Source organism: Carcharhinus amblyrhynchos, chromosome 17 (assembly GCF_965287045.1).
Source record: "Carcharhinus amblyrhynchos chromosome 17, sCarAmb.v2.hapA, whole genome shotgun sequence".
Classification (NCBI taxonomy): Eukaryota; Metazoa; Chordata; class Chondrichthyes; order Carcharhiniformes; family Carcharhinidae; genus Carcharhinus; species Carcharhinus amblyrhynchos.
The window spans coordinates 2,928,883-2,952,798 of record NC_137340.1 but is presented as its reverse complement, the minus strand read 5'-3'; the positions used below and the strand labels follow the sequence as shown (position 1 = coordinate 2,952,798).

Here is a 23,916-nt window from a genome sequence, read left to right as displayed (position 1 = left end):
GATTGATCAGCATACAATTAAACTGTTATCCACAGGTAAATATTAGCATTCCTTTTATTGAACTCAAGCAAACAGCGTTATGAAAGGCAGTATTTCCACAGGCAACATCAAACACAGATGTTATTTTGTTTCCCTTTAGATAATGAATGGCTGGCTCTCTCAGCTCATTGTTGAATTATTTAATACAAGAGGTGGAGAAGCTGGAAAGATCAGAAAATTGACTGTTTTATTCCATAGAATGTTTAATCAAACATTTTAGACACAGATAACTGACCAGTTAATGGGATATTCTCAAGATGATTTTTGAGATTTGGACAAAAGATTTTGGGAAATTGTCCCATGATTTAACTCATACACATCCTTGGTAGGAACAGCGCAAACTGGAATCATAAATTTTCAAAATTTACACTGAGATTTTATGAATCATATTAAAAAAGATTGCTTTTTTTTAAGTGACTTATCGTTACTTTTGATTCTGAACTCACCTGGTTGTGGGGAAGTCAGACTGGAATTTGTTAACTGAAGGATTCTGATGTTCTTCCATCATTACTCTAGCTGCCTCCAATCAGCCATCTCCACTATTCCTCATTCTCATTTGCCAGACCCCCTCCAATCTTAATCATTCAGGAATAGCAAAATACCGAGGATGCAGGACATCTGAACTTAAAAAAAAGGAAATGTTGGAAAAACTCAGCAGGTCTGTCAGTATCCGTGGAGGGAGAAGCTGAGTTAACGGACAAGATCTTCCAGCTGTTCACACCGGTGGGATATTTTGGCCCACCAATGAAGCACCCCTGCCATGGGTTTCCCAATAGCGTGGGTGGTTTCAGTGGGAATTCCCATTGATAGTTGTTGCTGATAAACCCACCCTGCAGGGAGGGGGCGGGGGGGGGGGGGGGTGCATAAAACCACTCCCAGTGATTCAATTTACATTTATTGGGCTTGCTTGATCAGTTGCAGTTAGGAAATAAATTACAAATGTTAATGGACTCAAGATCCGTGTTGAATACTGCACACTCATCAGAATGAATGAAGGGCTGATGACTTTTCTCCCTTTTCTTTGCTAACCATTGGCTTACACTTGCATCGCCTTTTAACACTAAGGGGCTTCTGAAGAATTGATGGAAATGTATTTTACTTCTGCTTTTCCAGTCTCCATGTCTGGTGATGTTGATCAAAATGGTTGATCACTGGTTGGAAACCCTCAGCAATGCCCTGGATTCTCACATGTAATCTTTCTTAAGAACTAAGCGAGTGACAAGGCATCAACATATGAGCTGACGAATCAAATTAAAATTAATAATGTTTTGAAAGTATCTCCCAACTATGTATTTCTTGAAGTGCAGAGAAGTATGAACATCTCAGAAAGATAGGCAGACAGCTTTATCCTTGGATTCTTCTAGTTTCTGAAGTAGTATTGGAATAGCACTCATCCAGACAAACAGAAAATATTCCATCACACATCCTAACTTGTGCCTTATGGGTGGTGTAAAGGGCTTTGGGAATCACTTGCCACTGAATACCCAACCCCTGACCTGCTCTTGTAGCCACAGCATTTATGGAACTGGGCCAGTGACATCATAGAAATCATAGAAACCCTGCACTGCAGAAGGAGGCCATTCAGCCCATCGAGTCTACACCAATAGCAATCCCACCCCAGGCCATATCCCCACACATTTACCTGTAACATGCACATCCCAGGACACTATGGGCACTTTATCATGGCAAATCCACCCAACCCATACATCTTTGGGAGTTTCTGGTGAATGGTAACCCACAGGGTGTGAATTTTGATGATGGTAATGCAGGCAGACCTTTAATAATCTGTACCTCTGTTCTACCATCTCATAGCCTGATCACTTAATGGACACTTTTTTAGCACCTTCTCGGTCCTCTGTATCCTTACTCACATTCCCTTTGTCCCGTTCACATGGTGACACAATGGTTAACACTGCTGCCTCACAGCACTAGGGACCCAGGTTCGATTCCTGGCTTGCGTCATTGTGCAAACTCCACACAGACATTCTCCCCGTGACTGCGTGGGTTTCCTCAGGGTGCTCCGGTTTCCTCCCACAGTTCAAAAGATGTGTGGGTTAGGTGAATTGGCCATGCTAAATTGCCCGTTAGTGTCAGGGGGACTAGCTAGGGTAAATGCATAGGATTATGGGGATAGGGCCTCAGTGGGATTGTGGTCGGTGCAGACCCGATGGGCGGAATGGCCACCTTCTGCACTGTAGGATCCTATGATTAAACTCCCCGCCCCCAGCCTCATAGTATAAATCTCAGCTGATTCTCTTTGCTGTCAGCTCTGATAAAGGTCATCCAGACTCCATTCTCTCCCTACATATGCTGTCAGACCTGCTGAGGTTTTCCAGCATTTTCTGTTTTTGTCCTCCCCCCTTCTCTCTGTCTCTCTGTTTCTCTCTCTCTCTCTTTGTCTCTTCAGCCAGCTTGCAAGTTGAACCCTGTCTGCTGATTATGGCTATATAGATGCCAGAGATTTGAAAAGATCTGAACCCAGTCTTGTCTCTAGAAGAACAGATGAATTGCCCACATACAACAATCTCAAAAATAGCAGAACCATCGAGTTTCATCTGAAGACAGCCAAACCCCTAGCTCCCAAGTCTCCTTGTATTTGGACAGGAGCCATATACTCTTTAATGTTATTGGACTCTAAATTACTTAATCAACGCTCCCAATTCTGTATCATCCCTGTGTATGTGTGAACGTCGAGTGTGTGTCGTTTAATTGTCCATCACAAGTCATGACCAGACAGGGCAGGACTTCAGATCTTTGATCTGATCTTCGTTGTGGGATTGCTTAGCATTTTCTATAGCATGATGCTGCTGCTGTTTGACGTGCGTGTAGTCCTATGTAGTAGCTTCACCAGGTTGACACCTTATTTTCAGTTATATCTTGTGTGGTTCCTGGCATGTACTTCCACATTCATTGAACCAGTGTTAGTCCCCTGGCTTGATGGTTACAGTAGAATGGGAAATGTGCCAGGCCTTGGGAGTTACAGATTAGAAACCATGGAACCCTACAGTGCAGAAAGAGGCCATTTGGCCCATTGAGTCTGCACGGACCACAATCCCACCCAAGCCTAACCCCATATCCCCCACTAATCCCTTTAACCTACTCATCCTGGGACACTAAGGAGCAATTTAGCATGGCCAATTAACCTAACCCGCACATCTTTGGACTGTGGAAGGAAACCGGAACTCACGGAGGAAACCCACGCAGACATGAGGAGAATGTGCAAACTCCACTCAGACAGTGACCCGAGCCGGGAATTGAACCCAGGTCCCTGGAGCTGTGAAGCAGCAGTGCTAACCACTGTGCTACCATGCCGCCCTTGAATACCATTCTGCTGTTGCACTGAGCAGGGTGACACTATCTCCATACACGCACCCACCCAACCTCTCTCTCCCTTTTCCCTCCCCCTCCATTCCCTCTGCCCCTCCTCCCCCACTTTGCAGAATGGGTGGGTGGAAAGTGTAGACCCTGAGACTAGAATGAATTAAGGGGGTGCTCTCAAGTATGTACCGTATAGTAAAACCATTGATTTAGGCTAAATGAAAAAATGAATAAATCAGATGTTATTTAAGTAAGTAATTTCCTTGTATTTTTTAATGCAGTTGCTGAGCATATTTGATACCTTTGAGAGTGCTGGATACCTTTGAGAATGTTATCAAATTTGATATCAACTGCATTCCAATTGTAATTGAGAGCATTGGGTACATAGGAAAGCAAAAATGTTGCCAAAATATATGGTGAGGGTTAGGAGTGTTGCCTTGTTCTGGGTCAATGGGACTGTTGATAGGTACACTGACTCCAAATTACACCTTTAAACAGAGCTTGCTCCTCAAAATGCTAATTGTGTGTGGAGTTTCAATGGCCACATGGCGGAGCAGACGTAATAATAGGTAAATATTAGCTTAGGGAAGACATGGAACTGAACATTTCCTATTCACTCTGTGTTTTTGAATAAGATTCCAGTGCCATAACTATTCACAATCTCATTGTTCCTCTAATTGTCCTCTGCACATCCCCAATTTTAACCCATCCATCATGGATGGTAGCTGTCTCTTTGGCTGCCTGGGCCCAAAGCTCTGGAAAAGTCTTCTATAAAGCCTCTGCACTTGCTAATAACCACTTCTCTGACCAGGCTCTAATATATCATTATGCTGGCCTGGTGTCAAATTTTGTTTAATAATGCCCTTGGGAAGTTCCTGAAGGGACTACATAAATGCAGGTTATGATTGATATCATGAGTGGTCCTCTCCATGGGAATCCGGACCTTATTATACCTGAGTCGTTAACTGGTTCAACGGATTATAGGGGTAATTACACATCTGATATTCCATGAGGGGATTCTTTGGGCAATGTGGATAGGCAGCAATCTGCTAAAATTAATGATATGACATTGTACAGGCAGAGCAGTCTTTAGCTGTTGTAGGTTGAAGGAATGCATGCACAGTAAGACATGTGTCTAACAGGCAGCATTTCTTGTGGGCTAGAAATAGCCATGCAACCACTTTTCAACAAGAATGTACAGTTGTGAATTGCAACTTGAATGTGTGTCCTGTTGTAGTAACCTTCCATTGAAACGATGAAAGATTGGTGAATTTATGTGACGACTCAACATAAGGACCTTATTAAATATAGAGCAGGAAGCATTTTGTGGTCCTCAAACATTGCCATCAACTGTTAAATCATATTTTACTCTGTTTTGCATCTGTGCTTGGGTCTTCAGATAGTGTTCTGCGCTTTGAGCCGGACCAGCTGTCCTGTGAGAAAGTGCTCTGTAATGCAGAACAGCATGATCGTCTCATATCCACTTGTTGCAGATCAAGCTCCACTTTTCCTGCCTTTAAACAGCAGCTTTGTGCTTGTCTACAAATGCTGATTCTTGCCCACACCTTTGTTTATCTTTGCTTGAATTTTCACAGGTACATCTTACCCTGCGCCAGCCAATGGTGGGCCACCTCCACTACTACAAAACATGTCACAAGGGGGTGGGAAATCCCTCCCCTAGTTGTGATTCTTTTCTAGCTTAAAATCACGATCTCTGGCTGCCCATGCCTATTTTCTGTGCACTCACCAGGTATCAGATTGACTGCCTCCTACTTGAGGTTTGACCATTCCTTATTTCCAGAACAGCCTGTGGTTTCAACTTTTCAATACTTCACCACTCGTCACGTGCTGCACTTATCTGATACAACATGATGCTAACTGTCAGGAAGGTACCCAAACCTGTGCTCACACTTCAGATTCAGAGATGGTCAGGACATCAATTAGAATTCATTGAGTTAAGTTTCAACATGTGACATGTTCGAAGATGACTGATCATTCTAATCTCAGTGTGAGAAGGTCTGATGCATACTAGACACACAGGCTTTGTTGGTATGGAAGATGTCTGTTACAAAGAACAGCACAGGAAACAAGCCCGCGCCGCCCATTTTAACACTCAGTGAGTGCCTTATTCAAGTCCTTCTTCTACCTACAACTTTTGTCTACATCTAGTGGACTCCACAATAAAGGGGTGCAAATTTAGGGAATTATATGTGTGCCAGATTAAGGGAGATCCAATTTAGGGACAGTTGACTCCTCTGTTTATAGGAGGTGAAGACTTTGCTGACGAGACTGCACCATATGGATTGATCCTATGTGAGGCTCTCCTGTGTTCTGGAGTGATGTTGAAACTCTGCAGTGAGACCTTCAGGGTGTTCTTGAAACACTTCTTTAGGCCTCAATGTGAACATTTCCTCTCTGTTAGCTCACGTTTTTGGCAAATGCTCATCAGGTACTTAGGCAACCTGTCCCTCCCAGCTCTTGCAGCACAGTGTGAATGCTGGCACATTGGTCAGAGAGAGAATCTCAAATTTGGGAATCTTGCCTTGCCAAGTAATCTCGAGTAGCCACATGAAAATATTGCATCTGATTTGTGTACCTGGAGTAAATGGTCCACAACTCAGAGGCATAGAAGAGAATAAGAAGGGCAACCACCTTCTGAAGCTTCACGTTTGTTGAGAGACAAATTCCCCTTTACTCACAGGCAGTTTTTCGTAACTTGTCAAAGGCAGTGCTGGCCTTAGCTATTCGTGCATTGACTTTAATGTCAGTGTGAGCTCCTCCTGAGACAGCGCTGCTGAGATTGGGGAATTTGTCGACTCCTTCAAGCTTTTCACTGTTGACTGTAACATTTGGCTTCACATACTGTTTTTATGGGGCAGATTGGTATATGACTTCAGTCTCCTTGGTGCAGATCATGAGAGCAAAGTTCTCAAATGCAGATAAGAAACAGTCCATGGCGTATTCTGGGCAGGAAACTGGGGCACAGTCATCAGTGAAAATAAAACCAGGAACCGTGGCTTCGAACACATTGGTTCTAATGTGTAGTCTTCTCAAATTGAAGACTTTGTCTTCTGTTCAATATCTGATGTGAATCTAAATTTTGCTAACATAACGCTTCAGAAAGCGTGTTTGAGAACATCACGCAGATAAAGGTAGCACCTTGTTTCAATCTGTTTGTGAATAGAAAGAAAGCCCGCTATCATCCAGAACACAAGCCATTCTGCATCATGGAGTTGCTTTACAGTTGGGATGAATTTTTCTGGACAGCCATGATCTTCCATAGCCCATCACAACTAATATTATCAGAGGCTTTAGTCAGATCAGTAAAGGCCCCTGTGCTTACCTGAATGTGAAGCCCCACTTTTACCTCCCTCTCACCCTCTCCCCAAGCCCAGTTTAACTTTACCCTCCATTCACAGAAACCCAGCCCTATTGCTATCTTTCTTACCCTACCCCCAACTTAACCATCACTACTTACCCTTGTCTATGCGACGTTATGTCTCTCATTCATAGTTTCACTATTCCACTGCTGTAATTTACCTCCTCACCCTCATTCTCCCACTCCAGCCACCACTACCCCTCCCAGCTATTCCACTTTGCTCACCACTACCTTTCTTACCCACATCGACTTCACTCCTGTCAGTGGTTAACCCTCCCTGCCAGCCAGTGAACACTCAATCTTTCCCACCAATTCTACCTCCTTCCACACATGAAACAGTGATATCCTCCCCCACTCCCACCCTGCCCCTGGCCTGAGATCTAGCACCTTCTCCTCCCCCTCACCCATCTCCTTTGCCATAAGCAGTGGTCAGTCTTAATGATTTGTATCTCACTGTGTGCATCTCACTGGCTCCATTGAAATAGGACCAAAGGCCCAATATCAGAAGCCTCTCAGGTCTCACCTTGCACTGGGCGAATTTCTATACAACCACACTGATACGAGTTGATATTGACTTCTGCTGTTGCTTCACAGGTGATTTAGGGGAACTTACATTTTTGCTTTCTTCTATCTCCTAAGGCATAATTAAATATATGTTGAGGAATAAAATAATTAAGTTCAAAAGACAAAGTACAGTAACTCAAAAAACAATTTTTTGGAAGCTGACCTAAAAATGAAATAACTGATTGTAAGATTTCGGTGCAGATTATGCATTCGGATATTTGGACTGAATTCTAGTTGAAAATACCTACTTCATTTTGAGACTGTATGCAGTCATAAGGAACGATCTTACCTGCCATTCACGTCACACTCCCCCTGCAGCGGAGTTGGAGAATTTGGTGGTCAGCTAAATCTCCATTCACTGCGGTGGGATGGGAAAATCCCATTGGCATGAACAGCAGTAAGATTCTTGCCATCATGTTGCTATACAGTTGATGTAATTGATTGAAGAAAAGATCCTGGGATTGTCCTTTCATTTGATGTGATCAATATAAAGTTCTGGGTGACCAGAACAGAACACAGTATTCCAAGTGTGACCTTATCAATGTCTTGTACAACTTCAACAAGACGTCCCAATTCCTGCATTCAATGTCCTGACCAAAGAAACCAAGCATGTCAAGTGCCTTTTCACCACCCTGTCTACCTGTGACTCCACTTTCAAGGAATTTTGAACAAGTACCACTAGATCTCTTTGTTTTGTAACTCTCCCCAAAGTCCTACCATTAACTGGGTAAGTCCTGTCTTGGTTCAATCTACCAAATGTGTCATCTTGCATTTATCTAAATTAAACTCCATCTGCCATTCATCAGCCCACTGGCCCAATTGACCAAGATCCCATTGCAACCCTAGATAATCTTCACTGTCCACTATGCCACTAATCTTGGTGTCATCTGCAACCTTACTAACCATGCCTCCTGTATTCTCACCCAAATCATTAATATAAATGACAAATCACAGTGAATCCAGCACTGATCCCTGAGGCGCACCACTGGTCACAGGTCCCTAGTTTGAAAAAACAACCCTCTACAACCACCTTCTGTCTTCTGTCATCAAGCCAATTTTGCATCCAGTTGGCTACCTCATCCTGGATCCTGTCAGATTTAACCTTATGCAACAACCTACCATGCAATACCTTGTCAAAGGCCTTGCTAAAGTCCACTTAGACAACATCAACTACCTTCTTGGTTACCCCTTCAGAAAACTCAATCAAATTAGTAAGACATCATTTTCAACTCATAAAGCTATGCTGACTGTCCCTAATCAGTCCTTTCCTCTCTAAATGCCTGTGGATCCTGGCTCGCAAAATACCTCCCAACAACTTAACTGCCACAGATGTGAGGCTCAGTGGCCTGTAGTTCCCAGACTTTTCCCTGCAGCCCTTCTTAAACAAAGGCACAACATTTGCTACTCTCCAATCTTCAGGACCTCGCACTTGTGGCTGTCGATGATGCAGATATAATATTGCTGTTGATCATTTGGCTACAATACTATTGTGGGCTGGATGAAGGGTTGGTACTGCTCTTAGCGACACTGGAACCAGTGGGAGCACTTCTTTTGGAACAATTTCGAAGCAGAGAGATGAAGAATCCTTTAAAGATCACAGGTTCAGTTGGATGAATGACTCACCCTGCTCGGTGGATCATCTGGATCCTCTGTATGGCGTGGGACCATATGTTTCTGCTCTGTATACGAGCTCTGCTTATTACATTCCTGAGCCAGTCCAGAATCACAGGATTGATGCCAGCAGGAGTGAGGCAGTATCTGGATTTGAAGTTTGTTTTTATTATGAAATCACCCCTGGTGATGTAAAGGTGGATTATAGGGCAGCTGATGAGGCGTGTTGGAAGTATAATTAATCCTGGGAGGTTACTGTTTGATTTATCTTTTAGCAAGAAAGAAAGATTTAGGTTAGGTTTCCTCTTCCCTCTGCGGCATCTATTCTAGCACAAAATTGGCTTGTCATTGGCTGCCGGCAGGATCCTAAGGTCCAGCCGATGTCTATGGCATTTTGTACGGCTCACCCATCCCACCATGGGGGTTTGCCTTCAGCGGGACTGGAAGATCCCATCAGCTGGAAAATCCCATCCTTTTGTATAGCAACTTAGATGTCCCAAGCCAGATTTGTGACCTGTGATGCCAATCAGCATTTGTAGACAAGCACAAAGCTGTGATGTATTTGAAATTGCACTGTTGTTGTAGTGTAGCACTAATCTCTCAAAAGTCACAGTAAGAGGTCTCACAACACCAAGGTTAAAATCCAAGGTTAAAATTAAGGACTCACCTGATGAAGGAGCGGTGCTCCGAAAGCTCGTGATTCCAAATAAGCCTGTTGGGTTGTAACTTGGTGTTGTGAGACTTCTTACCATGCCCACCCCTGTCCAATGCCGGCACCTTCACATATGGTTCTCAAAAGGGCCACATGTTCGAGACGTAGCTCTGCCACAAGATGTTCATGTTACATCCAGTAAATCAATTTGATCAAAGTTTTGAAAGATTTGCATTTGTCCACACATCTACGTCTATGGCAGCTGTTTGAGTTTTGATTTAACTCACTGGCTTGTCTTTTTTTCCTTTTTTATGTGCAGAGATCCTGTCCAGTTACAACAACTACACAACCAGGTTCTCCTTGAACAGCAGCAAGAAGCCATCCTTCAGCCATCGCAGTCCTCAGCATCATCCTCCTCACTTCCAGCTGCGTTTCTGTCCACCATGAATACTGTCAATTCTACTCCTCTTCCATCTATGCAACCACCCCCATCCACCAGGCCACCAACACCAAAAACCACCATGTCTCAGGCATTTAATTACGCCCGGCCAAAGCAGTTTATAACTGCTCAGAACACAATGCCAACAGCTGTCCGGAGTTATTCCCCCTCACCTTCTCCTCTGCCTACACTGAGCACAGGATCTGGAAAGATCGAGAAGCAGTACAGTGAAGAAAATTACTTTGGATTTCCACTCACACCAATGTTTCAGGATCCTGTTATATATCCCAGTACAAGTTTGCCTTCCCCTGTGTCACGCGGAGTCGGGCCAGCGACTTCTTCCCCTATTCCTCCTCTGCCAAGCTCTCAACCTCGGATCGTATCACCAACCTCCATTAATGCTGCTAACTGCCCTAGTCCGGTTCAGAACCCAGTGGCGTTCCTCAGCTCTGTATTGCCATCATTGCCTTCTGCACCCTCTACCAATGCCATGGGTCTGCCCAAGAGTGCTCCAGCAGTGTAAGTGTCAGGTATAAAAAATGGATCAGTACTGTGCTAGGGGAGTTTTTGATGTCGGTCAGTAAAGCCTCATGCTCTAATACAGTATGTCAGTGAACTGGGTGGCACAGTGGGTTACACACTTGAGGCTAGATTCTCCATCCATCACCCTGATTGGTTTTGCGGATTTCAGCAGGACGAGATGTGGAAATTATTTGATTGAGGATGTGCCAAGTTTTTCTCTTGTGTACCAGTCTATCTCAGCGGGTGAGTAACAGCGCAGGAGGAGGCCATTTGGCCTGTCGTATCTATGCCAGCTCTTTGTAAGAGCTACCAACCATTCCTCCTCCCTGCCGTTTCCCCATGGCCCTGCAAATTTATTTCTCTTCAGATCATTACCTAAATCCCTTTTGAAAGCCACCCTTTCAAGCAGTACATTGCGGAACATAACCCCGCATTAAAAAGTGTTTCACAATACTGCCTCTGGTTCTTTTGCTAAATACCTTAAATCTGTGCCCTCTGTTTTTCAGTCTTTCTGCCAATGGGAACAATTTCTCCCTATAGTTGTTCAATAGTACAGAACCTGAGCATTACTGAGAAAGACATTTTGCCAAAGCTTTTCATCTTGTATTCAACAGGACAATTGCAAGAATACCAATATCAGGGGAAACAGCAGCCTTATGTTCTATGAGAAAATGGTGCTGATTTGTTGCCAAGTGGACTCATTGTAATCTCCTGTAATTAAATGAGCCCAGGGCCAAAAACAGAGTCAAAGATACATTCTAACCCACCAAAGATGAACCCATTGCAAAATCCAGCATAATTCTTCACTTCTAAGTTCAAACCCAGCCCAGACTGATGGGATGGGCTTGGCTTGTGCTGACTCTGCAGTTTCCAGCGTTAAATAATTTTAAGCCTTTTTAATTGAATCAAATTGTCACAGAACTAGCTTTAATTGGCAGTTTTAGTTGGAGTGACTACAAGTGTGGAATACTCATGCAGTCGGAGTGGCTTTAGTTGGATGATGCTTAATAGCCAGTTTAGGGCAGAAAGGACCATTACTCCACACTTGGTCAAGCTGTACCTGACCTGACAGTGTGAAATGAGAAGAGTGTTCTATCTCCCTAGTAGCGCAGTGGTGATGTTAGTGGATCAGTAATCCAGACACCCAGATGAATGCTAAGATTAAAAAGTGAATCACGAAACAATTGGCTGTTGCTAAAAAGTTTACTAATGGCATTCAGTGAAGGAAATCTGCCACCCTTACCCTGTCTGGTCTACATGTGGCCGCAGATTCAAAGCAATATGACTGACTCTTCACTGCTCTCTGAAATGGCAAAATTAGTCACTCAACTGTTACCAACTGCTGAAGAAAAGTCAGACCAGGATTAAAACTGGATGGACCGTGCTGGCATTGGACTAGATGTAGTAGTTACAAAGGAACACACTCTTTATAGGAGAACCTGCAAAGTCCTCCTCACTAACAACTGGAGACTTGTGCCACTGGGAATGTTGATGCACAGACTAGTCAAGCAACAACCTGACATCGTGATTGTTTGTCCATTTCAATCTCTATCCCACCACGTGACAGACTCACCTGAAGGAGTGGCACAATAGAATCCATACAGTGCAGAAGGGGCCATTCAGCCCATTGGGTCTGTACCAACTCTTCCACAGAGCATTCCACCCAAGCCCATTCCTAACCCCACGTACTTACACTGATAATCCCCCAAACCTACACATCCTAAGGGAGAATTTAGCACGGCCAATTCACCTAACCTGCACATCTTTGGACTGTGGGAGGAAATCGGAGCACCCGGAGGAAACTCGCACAGACACGGGGAGAATACGCAAACTCCACACGATATGGTCCTGAGAGTCCTAAACATTAACTCTCGATATAATGAAGTCTCATAGTATCAGGTCAAACATGAACAAGGAAACCTGCTGATTACCACACATTGTCCACCCTTAACTGACAAATCAGTTTTCCTCCATGTTGAACATTATGTGGAAGAAGCACTCAGGGCACATAGTGTACTGTGTGGGGGATTTCCAATGTCCATCACCCAGGGTAGCTCAATAAAACCATTACTGACCCAGCTGTCCAAGTACTGAAGAACACTGTTGCAAGACTGGGCCTGTAGGAACTGGTATGATAACCCAACAGAAAGCAAAACATACTTGACATCATCCTCATTGATTTACCTGTCCCAGAAGCATCTGCCCATGGCCAGATTGTTAGGAGTGACCAACACCGTCCCCGCCTCCCCATCCTTGTAAAGTCAGTGTCCAATCTTAACACTGAGGATACTCTCCATTGTGTTGTGTGTCCACCACGTGGAATAGATTGAGAACAGATCTAGCAACTCAAAACTTAGCAAGCATGAGATGCTGTGGACATATATCCCACTGTACCATCAAACAATGGGATAAACCCTGGTTCATGCCAGGAGCAGCACCAAGCTTATCTGAAAATGAAATGTCAACATGGTGAAGTTACACCTCAGGATTACTTACGTGCCAAAGAGTGAAAGCAGCATGTAATAAACAGTGGATCTAATCAAAGCTCTGCAGTCTTTCCACATTCAGTTGTGAATGGTGATGGACAGTTAAACAACCAACAGGAGGAAGAACTCAACACTAATTCAAAAGATAAGTCAGAAGTGTGGAGTGGATGATCGCTCTCAACCTCCCCCCTGCATCACAGATGCCAGTTTTTAGCCAATTCAGTTCATTCCACATGATATCAAGAAACAACTGAAGACAGTTAAAAAGGCCGGTTGTGACAGAAGGTTTCATCGACTGTGCTATCAAGCAATAGAATCTCACTGTCGCTCAGTTTGAATTTCACCAGGGCCACCCAACTCCTGACCTCATTACAGCCTTTGTCCAAACATGGTCTAAAGAGCTGAACTCACCAGGGTATATCTGATCTCTGACTATCCAGAGACTGGATAATGTGAGCCACTATGTCTCAGCTGAAAGGAACAGCACCTACTGGGCCTGGACTTTTTCTGCATCCAATGCTGAACGTGACTGTGGACTTTCTGAGTAAGATTGCTAATCTTTGCTGATTGTGGGCAGTTTTCTGAAGTGGGGCAGCATACACTGGAACCACTTAAAAGTCACCCAAACTCATTTTATCTGGGTTCTAACAGTTAATCCAGAAGCAACATGTTAGCCAACTAGTGTCCGATTAGTGATTTATCTTGGAATATATTATATTTAAGTATTTTATAAATTAAACAACATAATTTATTAGCTGTGTACATTTGCTATAAAGTGAAACATTTTATTTAATAATACAGCCCTCCACAAGGTATCTTGAAGAAAGTGTTCAAATCCCCTCAAGCGTTCTCCGATGATGGAATACGTGAGAGCAAGGACGCTGTCATATATGACTTAGACAGAAAGTTACGTTTCAAAGAGGAGACTTTCCAACCTCGTCAACAGGTAAGAGCTTTTGACACAACGGAAATCAAAGAATATTCTTGCTACATTTCCACTGAAAATATATTTTAAATTCCAAGCTCAGCAATATTTGTCAAATGTTCCCTTCAAAGTTATTCAAGAATATTGACAAATGTAAATCTTTTCCCTCCCTGTTTGTATCCTAAAACATGAACGCAATGGTGCGGCTTTTTGATTTTAAAAGATGGATGAATTCAGCAATATGACATTCCTGGGACAAAATCTTGCTCTGTGGCAGTGTGAGCCCCATTATGTGACCCATTCTGCATCCTGAAGCCTATCTCAAATAGTCTAGTTGAGAAATTCAGCATCGTTGAATTTATCCCAAAGGACTGGGAAGTAGTGCAAGAGTAATATTACAGGCCCAATGTCAGGAGTTAATAGTTACAACCGAGGATTTTGTTGCTTCCCCTGTTTGTGGTTGTCATTTAAAAGGATCAACATGAGACCAAAATCTATTAAATTCCTCCCTCACAGCACCATGGGTCTACCTACACCACATGGACTGCAGTGATTCAAGAAGGCGACTCACCACCACCTTCAAGGCCAATCAGAGACGGGCAGTAAATGTTGGCCCAGCCAATGATGCCCACGTCCCGTTCATTCTGTTGAAATATACTGCCATCTCTGTATTGCTATAGCACTATTGTCTAATCACCTGCTTCCCTTCAATAGAGAATGATTAATGAGGATAAAATGGCCCGCAGATTTCTTGGACCAAATTCTCCTTCAAAATTTAATTTTGATGAGGTAGAGGAAATTGCAGCACCACAGGTACAAGATCATCTTTTTCAGTTCTCTGTGCTGATCAAAACCATTTGAATTAATCCTATTTGAAACTACTGAAATTAACATTTAATAATTCATCAGCAAAATATCAAATTCATTACCTGTGCATATGTTTATTAAAATATTTAACGTCGCTTCATTGCATCCAGACCTAATCTTCCCTAAATGAAATTAAGTACCATTAATGCATTGTACTCACCATTTGGTGTGCTCAGAGATTGCAAAATACCACTTGCTGCTTGTATGAAACCATCAGGCATTAGTACGTTGCCAATTTCACAGAAAGCTGCTTGTGCAATGTTGGAATCTATTTGTAAAACAGATTGAGTTTAATGTTTCAATTTTGGTTGTTAACCTGGAAAGTAACAGAATGATCGGATGTTAAGAAATGATGACCATCTGTTCACTTATTAATTCAATAAATTCATTCAGCTGTTCAAAATGCCTATATAATCCTTCCATCTAAAATCTGTCCTTCAGCTCCATTGATCAGTCTACCTATTTAAACAAATCCTTTGATCTGTTTAATCTAGCCATTCATCTATTCTTCCAAGGAGTGCATTGATCCATCCATTCAGTTCATCAATCCAATCCATCCAGTTACCTAACTGTGCATGCCATCCACCCATCATTCTGTCCAATTTGTCCACCTATCCATCCATCCAATCCATCATGCTAATTCATCCTTCCTTGCCTGCCTTCCATGAATTTGACCCATCAATCTGTCCCTCCCACCTTCCCTCCTTCAATCCATTTCTCCGTATCATAGAATCTCTACAGTGCAGAAGGAGGCCATTCAGCCTAGTAAGCCTGCTCCAACAACAATCCCACCCAGGCCCTGTCCCCATAAATCCACACATTTATCCTCCTTGTCCCCGTGAACCTAAGAGGCAATTTAACATGGCCACTCAACTGTGACTGCACATCTTTGGAGTGTGGGAGCACCCAGAGGAAACCCACGCAGACGCAGAGAGAATGTGCAAACTCCACACAGACAGTGACCGAAGGCTGGAATCAAACCCATGTCCCTGGCACTGTGAGGCAGCAGTGCTAACCACTATGTAATCCATATTTCTATCTAATACTCCCAAGCAATCCATGCATCAATCCAAGTCATCCAATAATCTATTTACCCACCAATTCTATCTCGTCTACCAGTGCAACCACCTAATTAATCCAGCTATCCAACCATCTATCCTTGCATGCATGCACCAATACATTCAATTAGCCATTTATCTACATCATCCATTTATTGATTCATCGAATCAATCCAATCCATCCATCTACCTTCATCCCTTACATCTTCCCATCCCTCTATCTTTCTCATCTACAGATTATCAAGGAAGGTTCTCCATGATCCAAGAGTTGGCAACTTATGGTGATGAAGCAGATGTTTATTAATTTTTTTTATGTCTACAGGACTTTAAATATCTGATAGAATCAACTCGCAACAGTCTGGGTCAGCAACAGGTTAAGTCAAAAGCAACGTTTTACTATTTCTTCTTTATTTCAGAGCTATTTCTTATCATTCTTTTCTGTTTCACAATACTAGATGTGGTACTCGGGCATATTGTAGCCAACTGCATGAGGAGTCAATGTGGCCAGCTCTATAAAGCGTCTGTTCATAGTAAATCAGTCTTTAAGACATGAATTCTTTGGAAAACCTTCAATCTTGAGATTGCAACATTGCTTGGCCTGAGCTCCTTCATCATTCAGTAGGCAAATGTTGCGTGTCTGTCTTGCTGTTTCTTTTCTTTGCCCGTGCTAAATTAAGATGGCTATTTCTTGAACATTTTTTTGAAAAAAAATCTTTTGGTTCAAACTGAGGCTTGGAAGTTTAAACCTAACTACAATACTCTCAAGTGTAGCAACTCTACAGTAGTTAGCTGTCAGTCCTATCTCAAGCTCTGTTGGTCTATATTTGATCCCTATCCAGCTAAAGCAGCATTTTCAAAATCTTCATCTTTATTTATGAATCCCTCCATAGTCCTGCACCATCCTACCTCCAATATTTCCTACAGACTTTTATCCCGTCCCCGTCCCTTCATTCCTCTAACTGCACCAGAGTTAGAGAAATGAAGGGACCAGGGCATCCCCTACGTGAATGGAAATCAGACAATTGTGGCAAACCTGCATGTGGGCAACAGTCAACTACATTACTCAGATGCCACACTGAGAACTCAGAAAGACCACATGTGGACTCCCAGCCGCTGATTTCTCCCCATTGCTTTACAAAGTACCTTGGGCAACTTGAGCACACTGCTGAAATTTAACAAGCAGAACAAGATCTTAGATTGGATTGTGGAATGAGATTATTGGGCTACATGGAATACCTTACACACTGAACAGTCAATGGATAAACTATATTTTAATCCCTTCAAAACTGGAGCTGGTTAACTATCTCTGAGAACAGGATTGGAATCTCTGCAGAGAATGCTGAAAAAGTACAGCAAAAATCTAAGGGGAAAAGATAGATTGTTGTTTAAGTAAGCCCTGTTGTCAGAACTGGAAACTGAAAGACAAGTAAACCCTTTAGAACGGTTGGGAAAGAAAGAAGGATAAACAGATGTGGAGAAAAGGACAATGTTTGAGATGCTCTATTCCAAGGAACGTTCATTTTCTTACGTTACTTTCTGACACAAGATGCTTTTTGGTTGAATAGTGAAAATGTGGACTTATTTTGTAATTTTACTTGTTTATCAATGCACAGAACTCCCCTTCAGTAGATTAAATGGGTGAGGTGGACTCCCAGACATGGTGGGCAGAGAATGGACTGGAAGCAGAAAATGATCATTTCTTACTGTATGTTTTCATATGTTCAGATTTGCATCAATCAGCATGATAATATCAATTACTGTGTTAAGCAGTAGAAACTCTTTCAGTACCCAAGGAGATCTGACTTTGGTTTCTCTCCCTTTTCCCCATGTGGAATATACCTTGTTGTCTGTCCTTCGATTCAAGCATGATGCCTACTTGGGGTTGTGGGTTTCTGCCATGGATCTTCATGTAACTGAGCAGGCCAACCCACAGTTCCTTCAGCACATGGGATAGAACACCTCACGAGGTGGGATACAAAGTGTGGGATTTGTTGCTCACCTTCTCTGCTGCTACTCTGCCTGGGTATATTTGAGGCGGGGGATATTTGTGCAGCCTCCTCCTCCAGTGAGCTGTTTAATTACCCACCACCATTCATGACTGAATATGGAAGCACTGCAGAGCTTAGATCTGATACATTGTGGGCTTGCTTTGCTCTGTCTATCACTTGCTGTTTTTGCCATTTGGCTTATAAGTAGTTCTGTTTGGTAGTAGTATGTTCGTGTTTCCAGAGAGCATGGAGAGAGATGGGGGAGGGGTCCATTTCTGCTATGACTGTCCCATGATGTCTCAAGTATTTACATTGATTTCCACCTCTGTGGGAAAAGCAGCTCCAGTAAGAATGGGTCTCAGGTGGAAGATGGAAATAGGACATGAAGTGGGCACTGTTCTCATGGCACTCCCACTTCTCATCTCTGAACACCTCCAAGAGTTTGAAGTGAATGGAATGGTTGGATTTATGACTGAGGGGATTGGGGCACAGGATTTCTGATTTCAGCTAGGTGAATGGCTGGAGGCACCCTGGCATTATCCAGCTCTTTGAAGTAGGGGGATCTCAATTGGTCTGCACTTACTTTGTAGCGTCATAGAGTTGGACAGTGCAGAAAAAGTTCTTTGGCCCATCAAGTCTGCATAACAATAACTACCATTAAAGCTGCGCTAATCCTGCAGGTCTATTCCTCTCTGGCACATGTTGTTATGCAGGCACAGGGGATCATTATAGGACCATTGAAGGATGTCTTCAGGTTTGTTGAGGGATGTGCATCACATCCTGAGCAACTAAATGGCTTGCTATATGATCGTCCTTGTGGTCACTAAGCTGCATCATTGTTAGAGTTCCACAGAGCTGTCATCACTCCATCTCAAAGGAGTCTCCAAGAAGGCACCCATTCACTTTGCGTGTGGCCTGATTATCGTAGAATGAAGAAATGATGGCAGCTTCCAGCATATCTTGTGCAGGCATTACTTGTTAACCCGCTTGTGGTCACACACCTGCTGAACATTGAGGGAGTGTAATCTCATCCAACTATTGTGTCTTTGCCTTGTTAATTATAGTGACCTCTACACAGGTAGAAACCTGCCTGCTGGCTGTTAATGGCAGCATCCTGAACTAAAGACATTTAATTTTGCTTGCTTGCATCTTTTTTTATTCATGGGATGTGGGCCAATGTTTATTGTCCATCCCTAATGGCCTTTGTGATCTGGAGTCACCTGTAGATCAGACCAGGTAATGGACATTGGTGAACGAGACGGGTTTTCACAGCAACAGTTTCATGGTCATCATTAAACTTTTAATTCCAGATTTTTATTGAATTCACGTTTCACCATCTTTCACACACTGGTAGCCAGGATATTACCCTGGGTCTCTGGATTATGAGTGCAGCGACAATGCCACTGCCTCCCCCATATTTAAATAGAAATTCTCCACTCACCTGGGAATGTGCTCAGACAAAATCTGGAAGTGGATAGGATCATGTCAGATTTTTGACCCACTGGCACCTTTTAACTATTTAAACCCTCCATCCACACTCGAAGCCATCATCTCCCTGATCCGATGACATTGAGGTAGGATGGGCAAAGAGTGAATAATATTTTCATTAATGTATTCTCCTGACCTGTTTGAGAGTAAGATTTGGGGATTTGTTTTCCTTACAGAAATCCTTAACATTGATTTGCAGTAAGCGCATGGTGCTGCAGGCAAACAGAAAATACTTCAGAGAAAAGAACTGTAATTGTAAACTGCAGTAAACTTGAAAGAAGGGTACATTTGCATTTGCCATGTAAGCTGACTTATGAACTTATTTTAAGATTCAACTCTTTAATATTAACTGAGGGTAGTACCTGAAATGATGTAACTTAACCTCAGACCTCCTACACAGAGAAGAGGCATGGTGACACAGTTCTTTATAATGGCTAGTTTCCAAATGTTTCTATTCAAACACCAAAACTCATTTCACCAAGTTGTCTAACACATGACTTCAAATCGCCAGGTTAATGGTTTTGGCAAAGGATAACAGAGTCAATCCATTTCAGTGAATAGTTTATGCTTCTTTGTAAACAACTTGGTAGAGATGATACAATATACACATCAGGCTTTAAGTTTCATTATCTCCAGTTTGATGGGAGTTTGGTTGTCTGTTGTTCATTCTGTGCCTTGGGCTTTTCAATTTCAACCCTTTTATATGTACCATAAAAAGATTGAGCAACCAACCAAGATCCATGGCAATTCTAAACACAGTTTGCCAGTTAATGCCAATATCTTATTTCATTTTTTACATGAAAATGCAAAACTGCAAGATACATGAAACCTTAAATAAGTCAAGAACTAATGAATTGTTTAATCATTCATACACTTTTGACAGATAACATATATTTGGAATGGTCAGGCCTGTAAAAGCAGTTGTGTTTTGGGAAATGATTTCTGTTCTAGCAGCTATTCTGGGCTCTCTGTTGCTCATAGTCCCATCCTACACCTTTGAAGCGATGTTTAGTTTGTTACCCTGTTGCCTCCTCAGCACTCAGCATGCTCTGGTGTCTCAGCTATAAGTGTTGTTGCTTTTCTTTCAACAGCCTGGACTTTACTGCCGTTCTTCCTTTCAAAAATTCTGCCTTCTACCTCAACTACAACCATGTATAAGATAAGTGTTTAGGATGTTAATGTGTGTGGGACATCTCTGCTTCTAGGAATACAAGGTGTCCAGCTTTGAACAAAGACTTCTGAATGAAATTGAATTTCGCTTGGAGAGAACTCCTGTGGATGAATCTGATGATGAAATACAACACGAGGATATTCCCACAGGGAAGTGCATCGCTCCAATCTTTGACACGAAACTCAAACATTTCCGAGTGGCTGAAGGATCGCCAGTAACAATGAGCTGCAAACTTGTGGGGATACCGGTGCCAAAAGTAAGCTTTGTGCTATGGGTGATACTAAAATTTATCAACACTATTGTGAGACCCTTCTCCACAATGCCTGCTGTTGTTAATCATTATTATCTAAATATGTCATTTATTCTATGTATACTTGCTGCAAAACAGCCAATCGCATCAATGTAAAGTAACCAGTTCTCATCCTTCACAACCCAAGGTATACTGGTTTAAAGATAGTAAACAGATCTCCAAGAAGAATGAACATTTTAAGATGAAGCGTGATGGTGATGGTGTGTGTTCATTGTATATTGAATCAGCCACTAATGATGATGATGGAAACTACACAGTTATGGCAGTAAATCCCCAGGTGAGTCTTGAACTGGAATGTGTGATTTCCTAGCTCATCTTCTCTTTGTATTGCAATCCAGATCTTACAGAATAGTACGATGCACTTTTTTTTTTGATTGATCAAGTAGTAAACCCCATGTGAGGGAAGTCCTATTTTTCTCTTCCCTCATCATCATGAACATATTGGGCAGGATTTTCCAGATCTTTCCACTGGCAAGGTCTTTCAGTCCCACTGAAAGAACCTCCTTCCCCCAGGGTTATTCCCCTGCGGCAGGGTGGGTGAACACTGTAGACCTTGGCGAGACCAGAAGTTCCCATCAGCAGCCAATTCAAACAGCCAAAGGGGCAGGGGATGAATAATTCCTGCCATTATATAGTTATACTCTGCGGCCATTTAGTTTCCCAAGACTGTTCCGGCCTTCAGTGAGATTGTGACTAATCTGCAGCCTACCTCCATATTGCCCGACATTTGCTAATGTCTTGGATTAATCTTTCACTTCCATTTTCCCTCTCTCACTTTTTAATATATCAAACATTTGCCAACAATTTGTTGCTAAGGTGAAACTCCTCTCCATAAGTCTTCAAGGCATTTCCAGTAACTAAGGAGAGGGGGTAAGTCATTTAGACATTGCCCCAACAGTAGCAGGCAGGCTTACCTATACTTTTCCCCTTTAGCTTCTGGAGTAAGATTCAAAGGGGTGTAAATGTTTGAGAGTACGTCTATTTTCTAAAATACTCTCTTTTTTTTAGCGTTAGAAGAAATGTGTTCAAATGCCCCAATACTCTCCTGGAGGTCCAGCATTTTGTGAAATCCCCAGCTGGTGTGTGGCCCATTGCCTTCATTCACAAATGTGACTTTGCAACAGCCTGAGAGTCAACCTGGAGACGGCTAACTGTGGAGATAACCATATTAGCTGCAAATGCCTTAACATGTACATAGTATCACCTTGCCACATCTGTCAGTTTGAGGGGCTAAATGGCTACTCCTGTTCCTTTGTTCCTAAGAATGAGATAACAGCCCATGACAAATGACATGTGAGCTTAAAACTTCTCTGTGGTTCCTCCAATGGAGATTTGTGGAACCCCACTGAAAAATGACTCAGATCAGCTGTCTGGGCTATTTCTCCAAGGTTACCAGCAATGTTACAGTGGGAAGGCTCAGGAAATTTACAGTCATACTGCAATAAGTCCGTAAGTCAAATAATATGTGGTATGATTTTGAGTGTATTAACATGCTCTATTTTACATAGGGAAGAAACAGTTCCTCTGGTCATCTCATGGTACAGAGTACTCCATTACGTAGCCGTGTAGTACCATCAGTTCAGAGCCAAAGGTAGGTTTACCTTGGAGTCATGTCAAAAAGCCTATTATTTTCCGTTCTTTGGAGTGTATATTTTCTGACACATAAAGTAGGAGACATTTTGGGTGTTAGTAACTTGTCAATAATCTGACTAACATCTGGATTCTGAAAGCTACATGCAATGACAAATTCAGTCAGTGTGGATACTGTCCCACAGTTTTCAGTATGGGTCGACTAGAATGGCAATAAATTTCCATGTAGGTGGATGTAGTTAACTTCAGCTGCTCTACAGTTTGATGTATGAATACAGACACACATGCTGAAACATAGGAACAGGCTCAAGGAGGCAAGGTGAGGCCATTCAATCTCCTTGAGCCTGTTCCGCTATACAATTCATGGTTGATTTGTATCTTAAACACATCCACTTGCATTGTTCCAAATCCTTCATGTTACAATCCTCTTTGGACCATTAACCTTTAGAGAAGAAATGCAAACACCCAGTAATTAGCTGATAGAACTACAGCACAATATTTCATGTTTTTTTAAAACAAAAACAATTTTATTGTATACCAAAAAAGAAAAGGAACTAAGCAAGCACCACTAACTTACAAACTTATGAAGACTTATGCGTTAAACTCAGTTCTACATTTCACTTCCTCCCGAAGAGTCCCCCACTTTATCTTACAAATTTTTGAATTGTTAATTCACTTTTCTTCTCTGGAATCAAACTAAAAGTATATCCCAGCTCTGTGGAATGCAGTCTGATTTATGTTCAGTGTTCCCGCTGTTTGTCAAGCTACAAGGTTTAATTGTGGTCCCTCCATTAGCTTTTGGCTAAGTGACCTGACGATTCCTTTAGCAATCTCACCATTCGGGATTCCACAGATCCAGCACTGGCCTCCCTGTGCTTCTTACGCTGTGAGTTAAAACATCAGCTTGGTTTCCAATAACCCGCTCTAATGGATTAAAATAATAATGAGCTGATTACTCCCAGAACTCCAATGGCTACAGGCCCAACATGTTCAACCTTTCTTCATAGAATAAGCCCCAGGAATGGGTTGAGTGAACCTTCTCTGAACTGCTTCGAATCCAATTTTATCTAATTTCAAATAAGGAGACCAAAATGCCGTTTTATAACTTTACCTTTCCAGCTGTTAATTTCCGAAGTGAAAACGTTCCCAATGTTTTAATCCCAAGCTTGATTAAATTGCATTTACTTCAGGGCTGCCCATCAGTTTCTTAACCTAATGTTCCTATTTTCTACAGTTAAAACTTTAATTGCTAAAGTTAAAAGCTACATACTAAAACTTATGAATTATGAACTCAATGTTTGCTATATTGATTACCTTACGAAACAAAAATCTAACTTTTGAAATCTTCGATTGACCTAGTTTCAACAGGTTTTGTGGGAAAGAGTTCTAAAACATTCTATATAAAAAAAATTCTTCCTGTCATCACCTCAATTGACTTAGTTTTAATTGAAAGGAGTTCTTCTGGACAATTGCAGTCAGAGAAAATAATTTCTTGCTAACCTCTATCAA

General features: G+C 42.3%; 1 protein-coding gene across 1 annotated transcript in view; it reads left to right on the top strand.

The window, feature by feature from the left end:
* Positions 1-23,916, top strand: part of mypn (myopalladin) — a 208,245-nt gene that overhangs the window by 160,817 nt on the left and 23,512 nt on the right. The window contains exons 11-16 of the mRNA XM_080205403.1: positions 9,883-10,521; positions 13,812-13,956; positions 14,650-14,748; positions 20,542-20,763; positions 20,945-21,094; positions 22,326-22,408. Coding sequence (XP_080061529.1) covers positions 9,883-10,521; positions 13,812-13,956; positions 14,650-14,748; positions 20,542-20,763; positions 20,945-21,094; positions 22,326-22,408 — 1,338 coding nt within the window. The remainder of the gene's footprint in view (positions 1-9,882; positions 10,522-13,811; positions 13,957-14,649; positions 14,749-20,541; positions 20,764-20,944; positions 21,095-22,325; positions 22,409-23,916) is intronic.